Raw genomic sequence first — 23,554 nt, forward strand, 5'->3', positions numbered from 1 at the left:
TAAAGCCAAAATATCATCGAAAATAATTATAGTTAGAATATTAACTCTACGCATTGTACACTATTTTTTCATATTTTGCAAACCCATCTATAATATTTTATGTAAACGTATAATGTACGAGCTTTTGAGCACGTCAAGTTTGACACTTAAGACAAATTGATCTCCAAGACGCTTGCGGTGAGAAAGTTCCAAAGTTTGAAGTTTGGCTATATATTATTTAAGTACATAATAAGCTTCTTGACTCTAAGTAAATAATATGTTTAAAAATCCCTTTCCCTTATAGCTTTGTATACCTAGAAACCTAAGAATACTTGTAAGATTTTATCTGCATTTACAATCCCAACATCTTATCTGTGATAAACCAATAAAACCCTATCAACAGAAGGTACATACGTTCCTTTGTTAGGTTAGTAGCTCTGATGTAAGCAAATGAAATATTACAAATTGGACTTCGTACCTTTGACTTGTTTACTTTTATATTTAAATATGGTCTGCAATGTCGCGTTGCTGAACCCGAGCGCCTGGGCCGTGGCTTCGATCTCTTGGGCGACTGAGGCCTGCATTGAATTAGATACGTCTATGTAATAGCACTCGCTATTCGCGTAGTGACACGAGATCGACTTACGGTAATTCTTAGTAACATTGGGCTCTGATCCGTGCACCAAAAGAGGATGAAAGAAGATGGTATCTCCTGGACTCATGACGAAATGAACCCTCTTACTCATTGGGGCCACTGAATCTTCTTCCAGGATGCCGTGGTACAAAATCTTGTTAGGATCGTTAACGTTTCCATGAGCGTAAAGCTTCCCCAGCTTATGCGAACCTGGTACTACGTACAGAGGTCCGTTCTTTTGATTAACGGGGTCTATTGCTGTCCACGCTGCTAAAATTTTGTGCGCGGGGCGGAACGGGAAATAGAACATGTCCTGATGCGGAGGATGGCGACTAGTGCCTGGTGGTTTGTTAATCAACATGGTGTGCATTGCTGTGAGATTAACGTCTTCTATCTTTTTGGTGTCACCAGGAATAAGCTGTGACACAATGTGCAGAAGGCGGGGGTTCTCAACATACTGGCTGAACACGTCGTCGAAGAGAATATCTTGAATTTTATTGATTGCATCGTCTCCTCGAGCCCCCGCGGCGACAAGAGTAGGTTCCTTCACGACTTTGATGTTCCCACGGTCCACTGTGCCATTGCATATTTGCACGAAGCGCTGTTTATAGTTGGAGAGCGAAGTGAAATCAATCAATTCTTTGATTACCAGATATCCGTTATCAGCATAGAACTGTAATTGCTCTGGTGACACAGTGTATGTTTCAGGCAACCCTGTAAATACCGGCTTCGGCATCACTTTTAGGGACCTTGTTGTCATTGTTTCACAACAAAAAATAACTTAGAACACTAATGAATTATGCGCAAATGCTTTCAATACAGTTCCTTTGTTCAGATAATATCATCATAAGAGCGTGTAATTACATATATCCACATTTCTTATCAAGCTATTTTTATATTTCTTATCGTAATATGTTGTTACATGGTTGATACTAAGCGGGAGTCAATAATGTACGACCATGATAACGCACAACCCGAGATTGCTCGGCCAGTAATCCAAGTCCATGTAGGTACACGGATTATTGAGTCGGTAAAACTCGGGCTGGCAATTCCTGCCTGAACATTCGCGAAACAAGTCGATAACACACGACTAAATAACTACCGACCCTTAATCTCACAGCTCAATAGCAGGCAGCCAATAATGGAAACCAAAATACTTGAAATATCGGGTCGGTAGGTACCTAATTCTCGGGTCGGTGAATCTTGGTTGTATGTTAATGGATCCGATCAATAATACGCGACCGTGATTTTGGAGCCAAAATTATGTACTTGCATAATTGGGTCGGCGAAAATTGCCTGGACATTTACTGACTGCGTGTTATCGTCCCTAACGAGAACAAACGACCCGACAACTCGAAGCCAATCGTCATGTCTTGCAATAGACGAACTGTTTATAATAAATAAGTCTTGTTCATAATGTGGTATTTTAATATATATTTTAATTTTTCAAGTGGCTTGTCTGCTCGTTTGCCTACTGGTTACATAAAAAAAAAAAAAAAAATATCTCTTTTGCTTTAGTATTAATTTCTTTTGTATTTTTCTTTACTTTTTAGCAACTGGTGATAAGCAATTTTGCCACAAGGTTTGCAAAAACCGGACAAGGCAGTAAAAGGAAATGTAAGTCATAAATTGGAATGATATGTTAAATATTTATTGAAAATGTGGTATCATTGTTTATAATTGTTGAATAATGATGTCTTAACATTGTTCTCAATCCTATTTAATGATTAACAGAAACAAAGTGTTTGTTTGTAATAGTTGTTGAATTGGTTTATATTAAATTAATAATAAATCATAATTTGTATACGTAAACGTAGGCACGGGAGTAAATTTCATAACTATGATATTTATAGTTTTCACTCAATTTACTTATACGTAAATATTTAGTTTTTTTTTAAATTCACGTCACGACGAGGTCACGAGATGTTTCTTTTGGAACTTCACCGCATTCCATAAATTAATAAACACGTGGTTCTTATGCATTTTAAAACGCAGCAAATTATGAAACTAAAAATAATACTGGTAGTAATATGATGCGATTAAGTATTTATTTTGTTAATAATTTAATGGACATTTGTTTGTGGTTACCAATTAGATACACCGCGATGCCGTAACTTTTTACTATCAAAGCCATTTCTTAAAGACGTCTGTAGTTTTTGCACCCTTAGATAGGAATACAGAGTAAACTCTTTCAGAAGTTCAATCTGTAGTCCTATCCAAGGAAGCTTCTCCTTCCTTTTAATTTGGTCGAGTGTTGCTTATAACATTAATTGTTTCGGATAGATGTTGGACGGAGAATGGGAGTAACCCCAGCACTGTCTGTCAAATGGTTTCTACCAATAGGTACAAGCCATTCAGCCAATCAGAGGACGATATTCTCAATGTACAGTCAACAGCACATCAGACTACTCATTTTTGTTTGAAAATTGCCTCCAGCGCAACGGAACAAGATACCTCAACGCACATTGACACAACGCACATTCACATTGACGTATCTTGATGTGCTGCTATCTATACATGAGTTATCTGGTCGTGTATTATTGGGGTGGATTTTTTCCGGCCAATAAATGAAGGCCATGTACATGAATTACAGGGTTATTGGGACGGGTATTATCACGTTGAATCTTTGTTTGTGGACCAAGAATGCCCATTAAAGTAACAACCGATCCAATAATTCGAGTACATTTATGATGTACACGGATTATCGGGTTGAATATTCACTGGCTTCCAAATATTCTAAATCTCGATACGAACCAATACCTAATGCGCTGCCAATAATGTGCGACTTGGAATGTGCAGCCCGATAGTCCGAGTACAGGATTTGGATTCTTGGCCGTCAATTACACGGTCGCGCATTATTGGGTCCGTCACTCCATGGCTGCGTATTGAGGGACTCTACTAAGCAATAATCGCACTTATTTTCGAATAAACCGAGTTCCACGAAAACACTGTCATACATGATAAAAATTATTGGCGGTGCCCTTTTAGGATTTCGTCAGTATCAAGTGTTACGCTAAGTAAATTTTTTGTAAAATAATATAAAATTATCTGTGTCATACCGTTGCCAAGAAACCTTGGATTCTGATGATAAAAATTAGCCAGATAATAAAAATGATTATTGAATACCTAGGTTGTCAAGTCAACCAATCAAATGAATGAAATACGAACAGGCGGAGAAAACTTGACTCTGATCCGTCGTCTATAAGCGCCCGACAACGACTGATGGGACAGCGGGTGGCGCGGCGTGTCCAATTTTGAAGATTGGGGATAAATGTGAATTTAATAACTATAGGGCTTCAGCTCAAAATAAAAATTCACCAAGTTCTGTGTAGTACTTAAACTTTAAACTTAAGGCGTAGTTACCTGTACACTAAAATTCTATGTTTGTCTTACTTGTAATTTTTTCCCACAGTCCTATACATAACACCACCGATACTTATTATTGTATAATCATAAACATCATCAACATCGATTCGTTGTACGTCCCACTGCTGGGCACGGTTCTCCTCTAAGTAAGGCCACAATGGCCAGTAACGGATTGGGGGTTTAGGCGATTAACACACTGCACCGCGCCTCGCGACGGAGCGCGAGACGCAGAATCACGGGCGCGGAGGCGGAGACGCAGATCTGCGTCAATTTGCGACTTAGTCATTGCGGGGGCTGCGCTCTAGCGGCCCCGCATCACTTAAAGTAGGTACTCGCTTCGCAGTTCATCGCCGTAGTGATTGTATATGTAGCCGAGATCCTTCTTTGACAAGAATGGTTAATAATACAGAACTCATTCAGGACGCTGCAGTTATACTGTCAATTTGGTTTTTGTTTACTCAAATAAAAAGACGCCGAAGGCATTGGATACATCCCTTTTTACGAACCAGACAGATAAATGGATAATTTCAACTTCAATACAGAGATTTAAGAAAATATGATAAATTTGGTCGATTTTCAATAGCAAATATAAATTTATCGAAGTCGAGATCTATTGTAGAAAACTGAATATGTCCTTAAGCTTAAAAGTCTGCGCGGTAGTGTGGAGCGCAGTGTGCCGTGCCCTGCGGTTCACCGCGCCCCTCCGCGCGGGGAAGCGTTGTCAGTGTGTTCGACGGCGCGTATTTTCCGAAGGTGAACCTTCGACTTCACAAATGGACGTGAGTACGAAATTAAAGTCGAGTACCTGTCGCCACAGGGACTAGAACCGTTGGCATCTCAAATAAGACGCAACAGTTTATCATCGCTTCTTCATATTTATTAGCATACAATAACGTCATCATTGTTGTTTTCAGTATCCAACCTGAGGACGTATTATCCGTTGTAACTTTAATTAGTAACCATTGTTCTGTTTTCCTTTCAACTTTTTAAAGATTTACTCAATATTTAGCTTGCATGCTTTCTCATCTGATGACATGTAAAATATTCACACCTTTCATTACATCCATAAATCGAATCGTCGTACCGATAAGACATAACCGATTATAATTTAGAAAATCTATATCAGGATTACTATTTTGGAATTATAAGGTTTTACAAAGTAGATTCATATTGTTATTATCGATAACCGTGCAGTACATTAAAGGTAGTAACTTTATAGCTTCTATCAGGGGAAATAATATGGTGGATACAGGATGAGGTCATATTACGACCTTACATTGTTGCTAAATGGTAAAGTGTGCTATGAACTGTCGTAAAAGGTAAAATCCCTTATATTTATTTGTGTTCTTGTACCTTTTGAAACATTTTGGCGGGTAAAGACGAGACTTTACATTTTAAATAGACAACAGAGTAGTCCTAACTAGCACTATTAAATGGATGCTGATAAGCAATAACAAGTCAAGATTTTTTCGTTGTTTTCGATAGTTTATTCTAAAATTTACTAGCAATAAATTTACTAATAGTAACACTGGAGCACCTTGTGAAAAAGTTCATCCAGGGAATACTGCCACCTTATCTATTTTTACCGTCAAACAGTAACGTGAGTATTACTGCGTTAAGGTTTTGAACGATAAGGGTGCTGGTGAAATTACAGGCACATGAGACTTGTCAACTTAAGTTTCAGTGTGACCGGGTGCGGTGTCAGTGCCCCTCAGATTTTGCGATTTAAAGCTCTAAGTGGGACTGTAAGTGTCATAGATAGACGTGTCGCTTACCAGGCGCACGACTTGTTCGTTCTGTCACTAGGTATTATAAAAATAATAATAAAAATAAAAATTTTTTGTTGTTTTTGATAGTTTGTTCTAAAGTTTAGTGGCATAATCAAACTTTTTGCTGTTGTGCTTGTTGTTGTTTGGGAATTATAGTAATAAATCACTATAATTCATCGTTCTTGGAGTGACAAAAATAAAAGTTTTCATTTTTACAAGTCAATTTTAGAATAAACTATCAAAAACAGCGAGAAAATCTTTACGTAAAGCAACGTTATGTACAATGTTTCGTAAAATAAGTACACTCGCCATACTAACGTCGCAGATAGCTATGAAAGGTCTGCAGCAGGTTTGTTAGATCTGCAGTATATTAATGTTATTCTGGAATACAAGCGCAGTCTTGACGTTTAATAATGCTCGACTCAGGGATCGATCTAATGTAAGTAATGATAAAATCCTTGAACCCCCATATCTTAGGAATAAATCGCATTTTATGTATGATAGACTACTAGGACTAGCTACAAGGGTTTCGAAGTTCATTGATCGAAGCAGGTGGCACTGTCGACGTTTATTGCCGGCTACACGCGACCAACTCGTCGTAATTGTTGTTATTTGTACTTTGCTGACAGTCAACACGATAATTGATGACAGCTTTGTGTTATGTACACCATAGGTGTAGTAAATATATGACTGGATAGTGGTATCTTTAAATATATGTCTTGAATTAATACATATTGTGGCGTAAGGAAGCCGAGTCACGCGGCTGTGTTTAGGGCGCTAGTAATTCTTTGCCTGCGCTGTCCTGGCTAAAAGGATAGTGAAGTACTCATGCGTTCTTTCCTTCACTACGACGTCAGCGGTCCAAGTGTGAGTCTTCAACTGGGCAGGAAGATGGCCCAGTCTCGTTGGTTTATATTATAACGTGATCAGCAACAAAAATAGAGAGATAAAACGGAAAGTAATAATAATAATTATGTCATTTCATGCGTCTTCTTTTTTTAAAAGTGATGGCCCCATCGAAGTAATCGATGATTGCGCTAATGTCGAGTTGAGGAATGCACGCGTTTTATCTTAAAAATAGACCGGGGAATTTCGACAGGATTCACAGAGAGGAGACTCTACAAATCTCTAAGTGTCGTATTCCTGAATTCTACTCAATGCTCAAGTCAGGAGTTGAGTAATGATGATGATTTAAAGCACTAGAAATCATAAGCAAGTCCTTGCCATTACGGTCGTACTTCCAGTGCTTGAAATCATACTCAAGTCCTGACTTCAGCATTGAGTAAAGTTCTGGAATACGGAAAATGGCAAAATGAGGACAGTTGGCATTTAAGATGATGTTACGTATTTTCGATTCTCATGTTTGATGAGACCAGTGTAATGCTATCTCTTTTGGCTTAAGATGGCACGCCATAGTTAAACAAAGACAATAACATGTTTATGTTTTCAACGTCGAAATGCATCATATACATATAACGTCTGATTTATATATGTCAATATAACATGTCCTTTGGTTTCCATAGTCTAAGCTACAACGATAGAGAACCAACACAAACTATTACAGAAACAATTTTTTTTAATTAAATTTACACAGCACATGCACAAAGGGAGAATGGATTGACGTTAGGAGGAAGTTGAGATTAACGGAACGGGGGATTTTAGGAGGGAGGATATCATACATAAGAGTGACGATACGATTACAGTCAAAAAACAGGTGCTCGAGGGATCCTTCTGTCAGACCCCATTCGCACAGGGAGTGGTCTCAAACACGGAACTCAGCCAAGAATACAGGAGTACATGTGTGAGCTCAAGAAGCGAAGGCGAATAATTGCATAGGTAATATTTTTCGGAATCGGTTTCCTAGATGAACCAAGGTTTACAGGGTAGATGAGGCTAGATTTTGCCATAAAATTTACCCACAGTTTGGCGGGAAGATTGTCAACGAGAGTACCAGGAATGTTCATTTCAAGCAAAGGCTGAGTATTTTCACTGAGTGCCATCGTCAACCCGACGACGCAACGCAGCTACTTTCGTTCTAGTCAGTATACGGGGCATTCGATACCGTTATAAATTGAATAGCACAGGTAGAATACCGAACGCACATACATTCTTTATTACGCGAAACTATTATATTAAAAACTATAAATTGTGAAATTCGGGGCATCACACTCCATTTCATTTTAAAATAATTATGAAATGTTCTTTTATGATAGTAAGTCACGGGACCAACAAGTCGTGTGCCTGGTGGTAACCGATACGCCTGTCCATAACGGTTGCACTGCCACTCTGAGTTTTAAATCGCAAAGATCTGAGGGCGCTGCCATTGAGCCCGTCGCCCTGAGACATAAGTTGACAAGTCCTATGTCATTGGAATTTCACCAGCACCTTTACCCTTCAAAATCAAACAGGTACTTGGCGGCAGAAATAGGTAAGGTGGCAGTCCTTCTCTGGACGGACTCTTTCACAAGGAGCACTAATAATACTAAAATTCAATAACTTTAATTAATGTGACGATTTCACGTTTAATTTGAGTCCTATAAAAAAATGGGGTACCTCTTAATCTGTGTCTTAAGTAGTTAATACAAATTAATTCGACCTATATCATGGCAGTTTCCCAGAGGTGTACTAACGACCGCCATATTCAAACGCAACTAAAACTAGAATATTATGTACAAGTACAATGTTGTTTAACACTGTGTCAATTATACGAATGTAATAAAAAAGCAGTCATATAAGTATAGTCACATTTATTTCTTCACAAGTTTTGATTGTACAATAATAGTAACAGAAGTCTCCTATTAAGCATACTACAGCACCTTTACAGCTACTTTATAATTTTTCTCTATAAATGAATTAAACACTAGTACTAGACACAGTGCAGATGAGAAGATGGTAATAACACTCGTCATACAATAGTAATTTAGAAAGTAGTGTAGCTAATGTGTAGTGTGGCTAAGTAAGTAAAGTAGCTAACTCCTAAGCTAAGTCAAACTTATCTATATAAACTTATCTATATTTAGTAGCGGTAGAGTTCCTTGTTAAAAAGTTCGTCCGGGGATGTACTGCCACCTTATCTATTTCTGCCGCCAAGCGCTAACGTAAGCATTATTGTGTTCCGGTTCTGAAGCGTAAGGATGCTGGTGAAATTATGGGCACATGGGACTTGTCAACTTATGTCTCACGGTAACGGGCGCAGTGGCAGTGCAACTGGATAGACGTGTCGCTTACCATCAGACGCACGTCGTTTTCGTCCCGTCACTTGGTATCGTAAAAAAATTGAACCTCAAAATTCCACAAATCCTCACTAAGAAAACGCACTTGCGAGGTTCGTTCTTAAGTTTTTTGTTGGATATTTGGTTTTTCTAACAAACCAACGTTTTGGGCCCTTTTACAGGTCCTATACTTACGGCTCAAGGTCCGAAATGTTGGTTTGATTGAAAAAACATATATAAACGCAATTTAGATCTGAAAAACTAGTTTAATTTCCAATTATATTACAGAAGTCAGCGAGAAAAATCATTCAGTCATTACTTACCTCATACCTAATTTACGTGGCAATTTTTATTATTTAAGTATTCAATTTTTTATTGTACATTGTTATTTAATATTCCAATACTCGAATGTATCGTGAAATATTATTTAACTGCCTCCAAGGCCTTTTTTGTTGACTGCCTCCGTGGTCGAACGGTTGCCGGACTGCCACGCAGAGGTCCCAGGTTCGATTCCCGGGCCGGTAGAAATATGTGTATGGCCTACATTTATTTCTCTCATGAATTTGGGTGTAATTTGTGGTGGTCTATGAATGTGTCCATGGCACCCGCGACACAGAGTTTCACTAGGGCTATGAGTGTGTTGCGTTATTATTATTTAATCATTAACAAATATACAATAATATACTAATCAAAATTGCTACGGAAATTAGTTAGCAGACACTAGATCTTGAATGACCGCATTAACTTATTACAACCATAGATATAGATCGTACCATACATACATATATACATTTTATTACTTTGTGTTAAAATTTGAACAATTGTCATTGGCGTTAGCTAGTTATACCCATGTTATACCTGACCGAAGATTGCCACTAATTGTTAAGCTGTTGTTCCTAATAAAATGAAATAAACAGTGAACTGGTGGCAATGAAGCCTTATAGAAGTGACTACACTGAGCATTGGGTAGTTAGTATCAAGAAACTTTATTGTTATATACAATAGTTTTAAATTATCTAATTTATTGCCGAGTCGTAGTTTGTGTACTATGTTGATAGTCATTTGAATAAGGAGGGTTGAAAAAAACATTAGTAGATTGAATATTTGATAATCATGAATGTCGTGATTCTTCTTCTTTTCTTATAATTTCTTTTGAGTAATCGTTGGATTAAATAACTTTATCAACTTATTTACTTGCGATATTCTGTAGGGATTCCGATTTAAAAAAGAACTTGAATATATGTGTAAAAGTAAATTTATAATATTTTTATAAATATAATGGAAATCGGTTAAGGGAAGTGGATGAGATCAAATAAACAGGATTCATGTCTTAATTGCCACGCTTAGAGGTAGACTATTTTCACAAATTCGGATGGGAGTACTAAGATACCCTTTTTTCAACATAAAAAGAATTATAGTCAGAGGCATTAGCCCACATCAATTTAAACGTTCTTCGTAGAGTGCCTAGAGTCCCCATTGCCAAATAAAATGTTTTGTCTAGTAGCCGAACGAGCCAAACTAACTGAACAGACTCATACAGTCATACAATGACTTGACTGTGACCAGAGACAGTGACAGACATCTTTCATGTAGGGAACACTAAACAGTTTATTCGCAATTGCAAACAATTGTTTCATCCTTAAATCCTTTTTAATCAATTATTGCTGTTATTGAACGTTTTTAATTATTTATTTTATTATAACCAATTTAAACTAATTAAAGTATTGTTTTTTAAGATTTAATTTTATATAATTATATAAATACATGTTATCGATTATATATTATATAATATATCATTAGTTATATCTTCAGTATATGTTATTATTATTGTTATTAATATATGTATTATCACGACAAATAAATTATTGTAGACTATAATTTAAACCCTAAATAAAATTTAATTTAAAATTCTCTAAGCTCACTACCAATTTTGTTTTGTTCTGTTCGTTTACAAGGCTTCAAAATGTATGTCATTGTGGATAACTATTTTGGCCTAAGTTATTTAGGACAAATATTGTTCGTTGTAAGATGTATTTAAGTTGGCTGTTGTTATTCCTTAATAATAAAATAAAAATAAATTATGTTACATTATTCTTTGTATCACATTGGCTAACTCAAAATTTTTAGTGCTGATACACCTATAGTGTCTTGGCACCTTGTGTGTGATTCTTTTCTGTTAAGTTGATGGTGTATCTTTCAATAAATAAATAAAACATTGAAATCAGTTAACAACTGTCGGAGTAATCGCGTAACTTACACAAAAAACACTCCAATACTTCCAATTGTCTCCTAACTTTTTCCAAATGTTGAATATTGTTTGGACGAGATGTCAAGAAGAAAAATGTTCTAGTTAGTAGAGCAGCTAGGAATGCCTTTATACGAAGCAATCTTGGAGCTCCGTCTGCGTGACAAGACGAGACGAAATAAGACATCCTCTACTTTTATTTTATTCCAGTAGTTTTCTATCTTTCTGTTCATGCTTTATTAAAATAAAATTTATTATGACTACTTACGATAATTATTTCAATTAGCGGTCAACAAAGTGAAATGAACATTCAAAGGTCAATCCCGTTTTTATCGAATTAGCTTATGAATATTGAATTAACTTTCAATCTACGTCTTCAAATAAACAATATTTTTACACCAAAAAAACCTCCCTCATTTTTTCCAGCAATAAATTTGAAGTTTGACAAAGTGTGTCGTTACGTGTTACGATTGCCAAAGAAACTTTCAGGGCGAATAAGTTCTTGAAAAATTGTACAGAACTACGATCCGGCGAAATATAACACAATAGTTCCAACTTTCTTGGCAAGTTTTAATATTCCCGTTGTTATTCATTGAACGGATTCCTTTCTGTTCTCACCAGTAGTTTTTGTGCCTTACTTCGCTATTTTGTGAATGGGTTGACGGAACTGTCAAGACAATACGAATAATCTCTGTAATGACAGTAGCTAAGTTTCCCTAAGTTTCCCAAAACTTTGTCCGACGTCCAAATTATCAAGTCAACTGTACTGCTATACAGTCTATGTACAGGGTATAATCTTTAAGTTTGCCCAGGCGATTATTCCGTAAATATCCAAAATGTTTACATTAAACGTTCCCATACGTTTAAATAAGACATTCGTAGAGAGGCTTTAGTTTCGAACAACGGCTTTGAATAAAAATTTTGCATTTAATTCACACCACCGAAATAAACACACCAACGACCTCCGTGGATGAGTTATTTTCAAGGTGTCACCGTCTCTAAGATTTTGGGTTCGATTCCCGGCGGGGCAATGTAGAAAAAGTAACTTTTCTATATTGTCTCTGGTCTGGGTGTTTGCGGTACCGTCGTTGTTTCTGATTTCCATAACACAAGTGCTTTAGTTACTTACTTTGGAATCTGAGCAACCTAAGTGATGTTGCCTAATATTTACATGTATATATTTGTACATACTTTGTTTTCATTCAATAAAAAAATAGTTTTATTGTTTTACTTATAGCAATTTCGTATCTGTAAACTTATTGTTACCTCTTAAAGTAGGTCAACCAAAGCCTCTTTACGAATATCATATTAAATGGATAGGCGTGTCGCTTACCACCAGGCGCACAACTTGTTCGTCCCACCACATTAATGCCGAAAGCCAGTACAAAGATATATAACAAAAACACATAGTAGAATTTCGACGGCTCGGTAACTGGAACCGTCGCTCAGTTGGTACAGAGCAATGCTACGGTGCAGCATGGACGTGGGTTCAAGACCCACCGGGTCGACGAAAAAAAAAATGTTTTCTATCTGTTCGAGTTTTGTATTCGTAAAGGTTTTTAATATGCCTTATATTTACAGAATAATTGTCTGGGCACACTTAACGAGTACAACCTATATAACAGGGTCTAATACCAGTTTCACTAGAATCGAGAGTACTAAAACCAAGGTAAAAACAACGGCCCTTGCGACATCCCGTGAAAATGGACGTACTGTCATTTTGTTTACCAGAAATGTAGCAGGTATACGGAAGGGCAGTATATTACTATAATGGGAGGGCAGGGCGTGACCCTCGATAAGATATTTTTCTATTGTATGTAAAGGTCGAGCTCCTTGTGAAAGAGTTCGTCCAGGGAAGTGCTACCACCTTACCTATTTCTGCCGCCAAGCAGTAATAGGAGCATTACTGCGTTCCGGTTTTGAAGGGTAAGGTTGAAATGACAGGCACATGGGATTTGTCAACTTATATCTCAGGGTGATGTGCGCAGTGGGAGTGCCCCTCAGATCTTTGCAGTTTAAAGGTCTGAGTGTCACTGCAACTGTTATGGACAGGTGTGTCGCTTACCATCAGGCGCACGACTTGTTCGTTCCGTCACTTGGTGTCATAAAAAAACAAATGTAAGTATATTTACACACCATTTTACAGAATTTTATTTATTTAATGCTGTATATATATTTGAATAATACTAGTATAAAGTATACTCCTTTTGACAATTAATAGATACAGTCGTTTAAACTGCAAGACTAGCGTAAGTTTTACAGGATACTGTGGTATTAACGTCAACATTTAGCTGGATAGACAGAATATCAATTCCTCCGGGCTATCTTGTGCTTTACATGATTTATGACAGGCAAAATTGAGTACAAACCAATCATGTGCGACCGTACTCAAATTCTTCACAGTATCCTATAAAAGTATATGTAATGAGTTGGCTTAGTATTCTTTCCGCTTAAAATAAGTTATTAATAAAACAATCTTTAAATAAACATTGAAAGATTGAACTGCAATTGAGAGCAGTAAAGATTTTATAGCCCCTATATCCGAACCAAAATTAGAAGTCTGTAATTTATAGCGAAGCGAATGTAGCGAATAGATTCGTATTAAAGACCCGAACACGTAATTTAATACTGTTCTTGGAGAGTGTTACTTTATAGCTTTAGGTTGAAGTTTCTAAAACTTTCCTGAAAACAAGCCTTAATTACGTACCCACTGTACGTCGGGAATGTCAGTTCAAAAAAGATGGAAACTTTCTTTAGGACATCAACCTTCTTCTAATATTAACATGAAATAAAGGATTACCAGCAACTAATACATTTTCGCTGGCTATGACTACTGTTTTTGGTTTCGTGTCCCATAAATAGCTTCTCCACAAGCAGGGAAATCTTGGGCTTAGAGGATTAACACTTCACTGGTTATCCAGTTACTTAGGTAATAGGAGTCAAAGGGTAGAAATTAAATGTCTGGTCATCATGTATGCCATAAACAATACAATTGCTTTAGTGACTTAATGAGAATTGCTTTAGAATTGTTTAGCTGCCAAAATGTAGATGATCATAGATTTGCATATATTGCGGTAAAATATGAGGACTGTTTTATTCTGCATATTTGTACCACCTTCTATAAACCATGTTTTATGCAAATAAACATTCATTTATTCATCCTATGATGTAGATCGTAAAGTAACTTTTAAATAGAATTGTAAAGTCAGTACAGTCATTTCAATAATAATGAGAAGAATTGACTTTTTTTTTGACGTACTACGAATTGTAAAAACTGATTAAGAAGACGCCGATATTATAAAAGAAAGTATTCCGCATCAATAATAAAATTATTTTTAGAAAATATGCTGATTCTTTTCTTAAGTAGGTGATTGTGAATAGGGGCAACGTTGTAACTCACTTGTCAGTAAGCATCAGCACAGCGTCTATACTAATAATAGAGCTCTTACCTATTTCTGCCACCAAGCAGTTATGTTAGCGTTACTGCGTTCCGTTTTGGAAGGGTAGGGGTAAATTACAGGCATATAGGACTTGTCTACTTATGTAACAGGGCGACGAGCGCAGTGGCAGTGCCCTTCAGATCTTTGTGATTTAAAGCTTCGTCATGGACAGGCGTGTAGCTTACCACCAGGCGCACGACTTGTTCGTCCCGTCACTTGATATTATAAAAAAGTTAGTAATAAGTAGTAATAATAAATAGTGGTTTTGCATACGGGCATTGTCACAAGCGTACATAGAACAACAGGCTCAGTATGGACGCAATACTGATGCGTGCCGCCAAATGGGGTCCAAACCTAAACAAGAACATGCCATAAATCACATGCCTTACAACAGAGTTTACAATTAGCCTGCTCGACAACATTGTAAAGCAGAATCGTTTCATGTGTTTCTGATTGCCGTCAATACCTCCGTTATAAGTTCACAGTGTTGAAGCCTTTAGGTACCGCGTAATACTTTTGTTATTTATAAGTTGTACTTGACCGTTTGGGCCGTTGCACAATTTGCTGTATAATTCAAAACAGTCATGTACTTTACACGGTTGTTAAAGCTCACTGCTCAAATACTCTTTCAAGCTTTCTTGAGAACCGCTGCTCTACATTTTTCGCTAGCGGAGACAAAGCAGTTTTTATAATCCTCCTTATGGATTTACGCCGTGGTTTCGGTAACAGGGATAAACACAGAATAATAAATACAGTAAACGTGGTTAGTTAGCGCCTGAAGCGTGCCAACATTGGGTCTCCTTAGATCAGCTTGAGTTCAGTCCGCCATTTTCGCTTTTACTTTAGCCACATTTTGTATGGTATGGTTGAGTCATTATTTCACGTAAATTCTTTAAAGTCGTAGAAAAATTCCTTATTGTGCAATTTTCTAGTGCAAAAATGATAGCTGCACTAAAAATATTACCCGTAGTAGTATTTCATATCATCAGTAAGTCGTATTTTATTAAATTTTCAGTTTATCGAAATAATTTTTGTTACAGGAAACGAAAGTAAAGCTTATATCCCTGCAATATTGTCACTTCTTTTATGGAGAACTAAATAAATAACTCTAATTCATCGTCATTCAGCAATCTGATAGTAATCAAGGCCTGAGGCACTTCCATTGTTTTTTCTTCCGTGGGGATAAATATCGAAAGTGAGATAAGGCTCAGTGTACAATATTCATAAAATGTTTAGAATTCATAATGACAAACTGACTACAATCTTTGTAGTCAGTTGTTGGTTGCAGGCAGCCAAGAACCATAAATTACGTCATTGTTTTAGTTAGGTCACGATCTAGTAAAGTATGTAATATATCATCCCTAATGACACTTATGAGTGTAATTTACAATGTTTACGAAATGAATTATTTACATCACAACATAGACCATGTAATTCTGTATCGACTATGTAATAGTACGTTATATCACAAGGTTGGTAAGTAGACAATTTCGAATAGAAGACAAGTTCAAAACCCGAGACGGAGGCGAGGGCGTCAATGGCCCCAACGTTTGTAATGGCTATTCCTGTGTGGCATGATGTTTTTCGTCAAAAGTTTAAAATAAAAGGAAAATTAGACTTAAAAACGCTACAGTTCATTCATATTATATTTACAACATTTTGAGAATCTTAAAAATGACGTAAAAAAGAATAATGTTTTTAAGTATTAAAATTTTATGCTTTGACTTAATGTATGAATGTAATAAAAAAGCTTTTAATTTTATATGTGCCGTGTACTAAAGCTCACTGAATGTATAATAGTTTAAATAAATAAAAAGTCTCCTGTTTTTTGAAGCCTAGTCGGCCGCTTGTCAGTGCCCCTTAACAAAAACGTTATCGTATGATAACCATGTATGATAAATACCACCTAGTTTTGCTGCTGCACATTATACAACTTTATTTACGACCAAGTGTGATGAAAGAACTTTTCCATTAAAATTGAAAGTTACATTCATGTTGCATTCATTCCTGCTAAAGGAAGATATACCTACTCCAAGTGGGAAGATGGGACAATCATATTATAAAGAAATACTTTAGCCATCAAATCATAACGCCTACATGTCCATAAGTAGCACAAGCCCCTAAACTTTTATTTTACTTTTTTAAGCGCTTTGATGCGCATCGATTCAATCGCCTATAAATCCCAAATGTAGAGTTGCAATCGCACGTTTGTATTGATGATGTTGCGCGCTTGCATCGCTGTTAAAAGTTGTCGTGTGTAATCGCTCTAAGATTGTCTATTATATATAAAATTAGAGCTTTAATCCTTTGGGCATGTCGACCTACTATGTGTTTTACGTTACATTTGACAAGATAATGTTGCAGTAGTCTACATGTGAAATGTGAATTTATAAAGACACTGTAGAGAAAGAAATCCAAGAAACAAATTTATTAACCGGTTTCATTCACACAGTCGCATCCACATATAAATAAACAATTTGTCCACTCATTCACTCTTTCACGCACCATCTTCACCATACCACACACACCTTGAATACGACCGAACCAGTTACACACACAAACATACATACGTACCTACCCGAATAGATATAAGCGCAGCTAGAATATTGCCGACGAATTTATCAATGTACAGGAAAACGACATCGTTTGTGTTACATTGTATTAAAACATTTTTGTAAAATTTTTATTTGTAATAAATGAAATGAAAAAGAAAGTCTTACAAGGTGTGTATACCTTAGCGACTTTGTCGTCAAGCAGCCACTGCACAGCGGTGCTCGATGCGTTGGCGAGTGCAGTAAGAGCAGTGCGTTCCCAACCAACATGCTCCCAGTGCTCTGTCATGATCGCTGCGCAAAGCATCGCCGTTGAACAACTGTGAACAAACATTACAAAATCATTGGAATGTTCTTATAGTGAGTAGTTAATTATACTTAACAGTCTATTTCTGCTTCTGTTTCTTTTTCTCTGTTTTCTCGATCTAAGATATTTCATTTAAATATTGTAATGATAAATATATTCAAAAGTATATATATTATACAAAGAGCAACCCCTAGAGTTTCATGCTCATTCTTCTCAGAGGAATCTGCCTTACGAATGGCAGTAGAGTTTAATCAGCACGACAGTTTCAAGTGTAATTAGCTTACCTATGAAATAAAAATTATTTGACTTTTTTTCTGTAGGAATTTGTGTTGCACTATGTAGCTACCTACATAGTGCAACACAAATTCCTAGTATCATAGTACGTCTTGTATTGCAGTGGCAAGTGACTCTTGTGAGTGAGGTGTACTTTGACTCAGTTGTCGATAGTGCTATTTCCAAGAAGACAAAGTGTGTTAAATTTAAATAACGTTATGTGAAATCGACTAGTCCAATCATAGAAATAAATGGAGAAAAGTTAGACCTTGTTAAAAAGTTGTCTTTTTGGGAGTGACCTTAGATAGTAAACTTCAATGATTTCCAGATATATCTTCCTTAGCCAGCAGATTAAGCTCTGCTGCATACGCAGTCCGTAGAATACGTGAGCTTACCGATGTTGCTACTGCTAGGCTAGTTTACTTTAGTTACTTCCATAGTATAATGTCCTACGGGATTCTTATGTGGGGTAAAGCGGCAGATATACAAACCATGTTTGTGTTGCAAAAACGAGCGATTCGTTCTGTGTACCGTTTAGGTTCTCGGGTTTCCCTGAGAGAAAAGTTTAAGGGACTGGTATCATGACTGTGGTATCGCAGTACATTAACTCAAATATTTTATATGCCCGTAAAAATATACATAATTTCGTTAGGAAAAAAGATGTCCATAATATTAACCTTCGAACTAAGTCCAAACTCATAGTATCACGACTTCGTTTAAATTAGGTAAACGATTCTTTTATGGCGAACTGTATACGTTTTTATAATAAGATTCCGGAGAATATATTAAGATTATCATTTCCTAAGTTTAAAACTTACATTAAAAATATTTTAGTTGAAAAGTCATATTACAAAATTGAAGAGTATGTTTTAGATAAAGAAGTATGGAAAGACAACAAGAGTTTAGATTCCACACAATTATGATTCAAAGTGTATTCCATAGCATTTAAGTTTATTTGAAAAGAGCAATTCCTAGAGTTTCTTGCTCGTTCTTCTCAGGGAGGTCAGCATAGTGAACGAACAGTAGCTTAAAAAATGACGTTTTCAAGTGTAAGTGTTTTACATATGGAATAAATGATTATTGGACTTTGCCTATTTTGGTAACTTTCGAGATATTGCCATCCAAAGTTTTTTTTCTCCGAAAATGTCAATTACGCAGATTTTGCTTAACATTAAAACGGAAACTAAACAAGATTTAAAAATACCGTTTATAGGGGGTTGTAAATCTCGTTTCACTGATTCCAGATAATGTGTAACTCAATTTCGCTAAAAAAGTCGAGTACGTTAGTTATGATAAGGAGGGGAGGATAATAGGCGGTATTATGGGTATGGTATTGCCAATTTTACTTTATTTTTTTCCAAGTTCAGATTTACTGTAATAGTGACATGAACCTCCTTTCAAAACCTGAATAGAATAACAAATCGTGTCCGTCCAAATGTTTGTTTTAAGATACGACAAAATAGCAATTATTTTTCGCATTGACGTTACGACTCATTAACAAACCATTATTGAAATCGACAATTTTGTTTTCAAGTGACTGAAAAACAAATAATTCACTCATGTCCGTTCCGAAAATCATTTTCCGAATTAATTAAACAAAGATATTATTAATATTAATTTTCACAACTTCACACAATAAAGTTACGCCCGTTGGAAAAAAGTTCGTGACAAACACACAAAATCGATTAACTCATTCAGCTTTAATAGGCGGTAATTTTTTAAACGTTATGTGATTGATATCAGTTTTTTTGTAAATTGGTCATAGCGTTTTGAGCTACGTCGTGTTATTTTCTGTTGAATTGTGTATATGTTTACATATATTTTTAGGTGAATTTTTGTCCAATGTTTGCCACTATTATTTACGTTTTATGGAAATTAAACTTAAAAAAATTAACAGATTGTGGTGTCACGCATGTGTACTATGGGTTCTTAGTAATGAATTATTGAGTTGATTTCATTTACTACCGTATCATAGTAACACTGATTAAAATATAAGTCGATGTACAGTCTTCTTCTTCTTTTAAATGTAATGGCCCCATCGAAATAATCGACAATTTCGCCAATGTCAAATAAAAATGACTATGTACGGTAGTTTTGTAGAAATAATATAAAAATTTACTTAAACTTGCTAATAGCGGACGCCATTGGCAAGGCCGGTACCTCTCACGAACTCCCATTATATGTACAGTCGATATACTTCAACATCGATTCTCGATTTCACTGATAGTGTTCTGTCACTGGTTCATGAACTTTGACACGTGTCATTCTAATTAAGCTAAATTAGTTTAAATTGTTGAAACTAATTGGGCATGATTCGCCTTAACATTCGCAATAACAAAGACTTAAATATAGTACGCAGATGATATCGTTGCTTTATATGATATTTCCTATTGAAAGTTACGCCTTTAACAGCCTTTAACTTTTGAAGAAAAATTAATATCTAAGATCTGACTGTATGGTTTAGATACCTTAGCCTGTCCCGAAAGATGAAAATTTCACTACTACTCAATCAAAATTTTACGTACTATAATTGGCCAGTAATTTATTTTTCATGCTATAATTACAATGGTATAATAAAGTCACGTGTGATCATATGTCAAAAACTGCTTTTATGACATTAAAATCATAAAAATAATACGAACAAAAACACTCTGTGTTTCAAAGAGTTTTATTAATTGATTTGTTTAATTCGTATTAGAATAGGAACCACACGGCCGCTCCATAGCAACTCTGATCGGAAAACCGAGAGGCGTACGTGACAACATTCGTCGAAGGAAACTGCCTGACACTGAGTGGCCGCTATTAAGGAAATAATAATAATGTGTGAAATTTTATAATTCTCCTATATAAGTACATAAAAGTTATCGCCTAATTTTGTTCGTATAATATTCAAATCTCTCTCCGGAAAAGTTGTCAATTTGCAGATTTGGTCTTATTACACTGAGGGTGCCAATTCTTGGTCATAAATATGTTGATGGAAGCGCTATTATAAGCCGCGTAGCAATAAACTGCACGTAGCCGTTGCTACAACGACGTAGCAGACTTCATGTCAATGGTGCTACGATATTTCTCATAAACAGCGTCGAATATCAGTACGCATAAAATACAATAACAATAACAATAACGAACACACTCAACATAGCACCGCACTAGGGAAACCCTGTGTCGCGGGTGCCATGGACACACACATAGACAACCACAAATTACACCCAAACTCACGCGAGAAACAAATGTAGGCAATACAAATATTTCTCCCGGCCCGGGAATCGAACCTGGAACCAGGCAGTCCGGCCTGGTAGCCGTTCGGCCACAGAGGCAGTTAAATAAAATAAAATAAAAAGGTATTTATTTCTCCACAAAACATAAGGAACACAATACTTAAATAAACGAATAGAAAAAAAAACTGAGTGATGTGGACAAAAAGGTTAAAAACTCAGCATTGCTGATTTTCAGTCTTCACCTAGCTAGCTGTTCTCTTGCTGCACCAAGCTAATATGCGGAGTGTACACTAGTGATAACCTACCTTTAGTAATAACTAGTAATAAGTTAAACTTGAATGGCTTTCCATGTATATTTATATATATTTTTCATACATTTAAATTTAAAAAAGGAGTTTTGATTGAGGACCAGTTGTTACTAGATTTTTGTACAGATAGGACCCATTGCTTACATCGGTTTTTAAAAGTAAACAACGTTTTAGCGTTTTTCATTGGAGGTGGAAGGTCATTCCAGTTGAGTTTTTGGGCCAGATACTTATGAGTCGACGAAACACTCAAGGTACACACCAGACAGTTTATTTTAAAATATATCTATTTCTCATATTTATGGTAGTATAACATGCCAAGACCATGGCAGTATCTATAATTAAAAACAATGATTAAATCTCTATTTACATTGCCGTGGAACGGTGGTGGAAGGGGAAGCTTTGTAATGAAATTGTACATGCCATAATTAATTTTACGACTATTATATAGGTAATGTGCGGAATGCGAGTGAATTTTCCGAAAGACGCGCGACCTATTTTGGCTCGTATCTTATACGTTACACAATTGACAAATTTATTATGCTATGGTTACCAAAATTAATTTCCATTGTAAACTGCGTCTAACAATAACAAATAAAACACAATGCCATTAGTTGTATTGATAGTGTTTTAGATTTTGTCTGGTAATAGGCAGTTATTTGTATGATTCAGTACATCAGAGCTGAAATGACATTCCGTAATAAGTAGGTCAGCGACATGTACCATTGTACTTATCGTATTCTCATATTTTATTCAGTCACTAATGACTATTCACTGTAATGACGATCTTGTTTGTTGAAAGTAAATCTATATGATTTTATTATAGTTGGGTAAATTTCAACAGGTTGTGACTTTTGTAACATTTCAATGTTTTTAATAATTTATTTTTTTAATATAAATAACATCTGTTTTAGGCAAGGGTTTTAGGCCATGGTCCGCCACTTTGGCCCAATGCGGGTTGGGGACTTCACATGTCTTTCGAGGATCGTGAAGCTTCTTCAACGTGCACGCATCACAATGCATTCCTTTAACAAAAAGCTCATGGTAAATTTAAAATTAAATTTGGTACCTAAACCCCGAGGAACTTAGAGGTGCGAGCTCAGATTCGAACCTACGATCAGCGGTGGAGAGGCAGTAAGTGAAACCATTAAGCTACCACGGTTTTTAATTAATATAATAGGACACATTTGTATCACAAGGAATACTAGCTTGCAGTGGATCGGCCAGGTTCACACAAATAAATATAAATAATCCCAGTACAGAGTACTTTAACACCGACTTCAAAAGTCATTCATCCCCTAGTCTGCTACTCTCAGAGGTGGAATATTTTCCCCAAATGAGACCACTACCGAGGTACCTTCGTTCCAGCAAAAAAAGAATTATCAAAATCTGTTCACAAAAAACAAACGCGTAACATACATAAAAAAAAACATAAAGTCGAATTGACACCGATTTGAGATCGATTGACGTACTTCCTCCTTTTTTCTGGTCGGTTAACAAATATCAGACAACATCGCAAACGTTGCTTCGATCCTAAAGTAAGTAAGTAAAGCGCTTATGTTACGGAAATTGAAATTGACGACGGTACCACAAACACGATATAGAGACAATATAGAAAAGTTAGTTTTCTACATTGATCCGGCCGGTAATCGAACCCGGAACCTCAGAGATGGTATTGTCATGGTGTATTCACATTGACCCCTTCGTAGATTCTAAACGCTGCTTCAAAACAAATGTTAAATTAAAACTATCAAACGACTAGTCAGTTGTAGTACTCAAATATCATTTGGTTATTTGCACAATATATTCAAGGTTCGCAGTCTTACAAAATGGTAGTATGACGTTATATATTTCTATGTTAAATACATAATAGTGTTGTGTTTATATGTTTAATGTATTATATCTATGTATTTCTGTATTATTACTATGTATTGATGTTCATGCACTATTTATCTTATTTTAATGTTCTTTTTCTCTCACTTTCTCGTTTGTTTTTCTTTTATCAGAGACAGGTTTATTTAATTTAATTTAAATTTATTCATTCATATTTTTGTTTTTACTTTTAACATTACGTCTATTTGTGTAATTATTTTATTGGATAGCTGTAATTGGCCTATCCAAAAAAATTGTAATGTATGTTAAGGTTAGTGTTGTATTAAGTATTTATTATGTATTAGGTTGTTGTTTTCCCAAATTAAATAAGACAGGACAAGACAAGACAAGACAAGACAAGACAAGACAAGACAAGACAAGA

At 35.9% G+C, this 23,554-nt stretch overlaps 1 protein-coding gene across 1 annotated transcript in view; it reads right to left on the bottom strand.

Moving 5' to 3' along the window:
• LOC113233776 overlaps positions 1-23,554 on the bottom strand; it is a 98,497-nt gene that overhangs the window by 47,903 nt on the left and 27,040 nt on the right. Inside the window, exon 3 of the mRNA XM_026468974.1 lies at positions 17,379-17,517. Coding sequence (XP_026324759.1) covers positions 17,379-17,517 — 139 coding nt within the window. The remainder of the gene's footprint in view (positions 1-17,378; positions 17,518-23,554) is intronic.

Source organism: Hyposmocoma kahamanoa, unplaced genomic scaffold (assembly GCF_003589595.1).
Source record: "Hyposmocoma kahamanoa isolate Upper Pololo Valley unplaced genomic scaffold, ASM358959v1 80, whole genome shotgun sequence".
NCBI lineage: Eukaryota > Metazoa > Arthropoda > Insecta > Lepidoptera > Cosmopterigidae > Hyposmocoma > Hyposmocoma kahamanoa.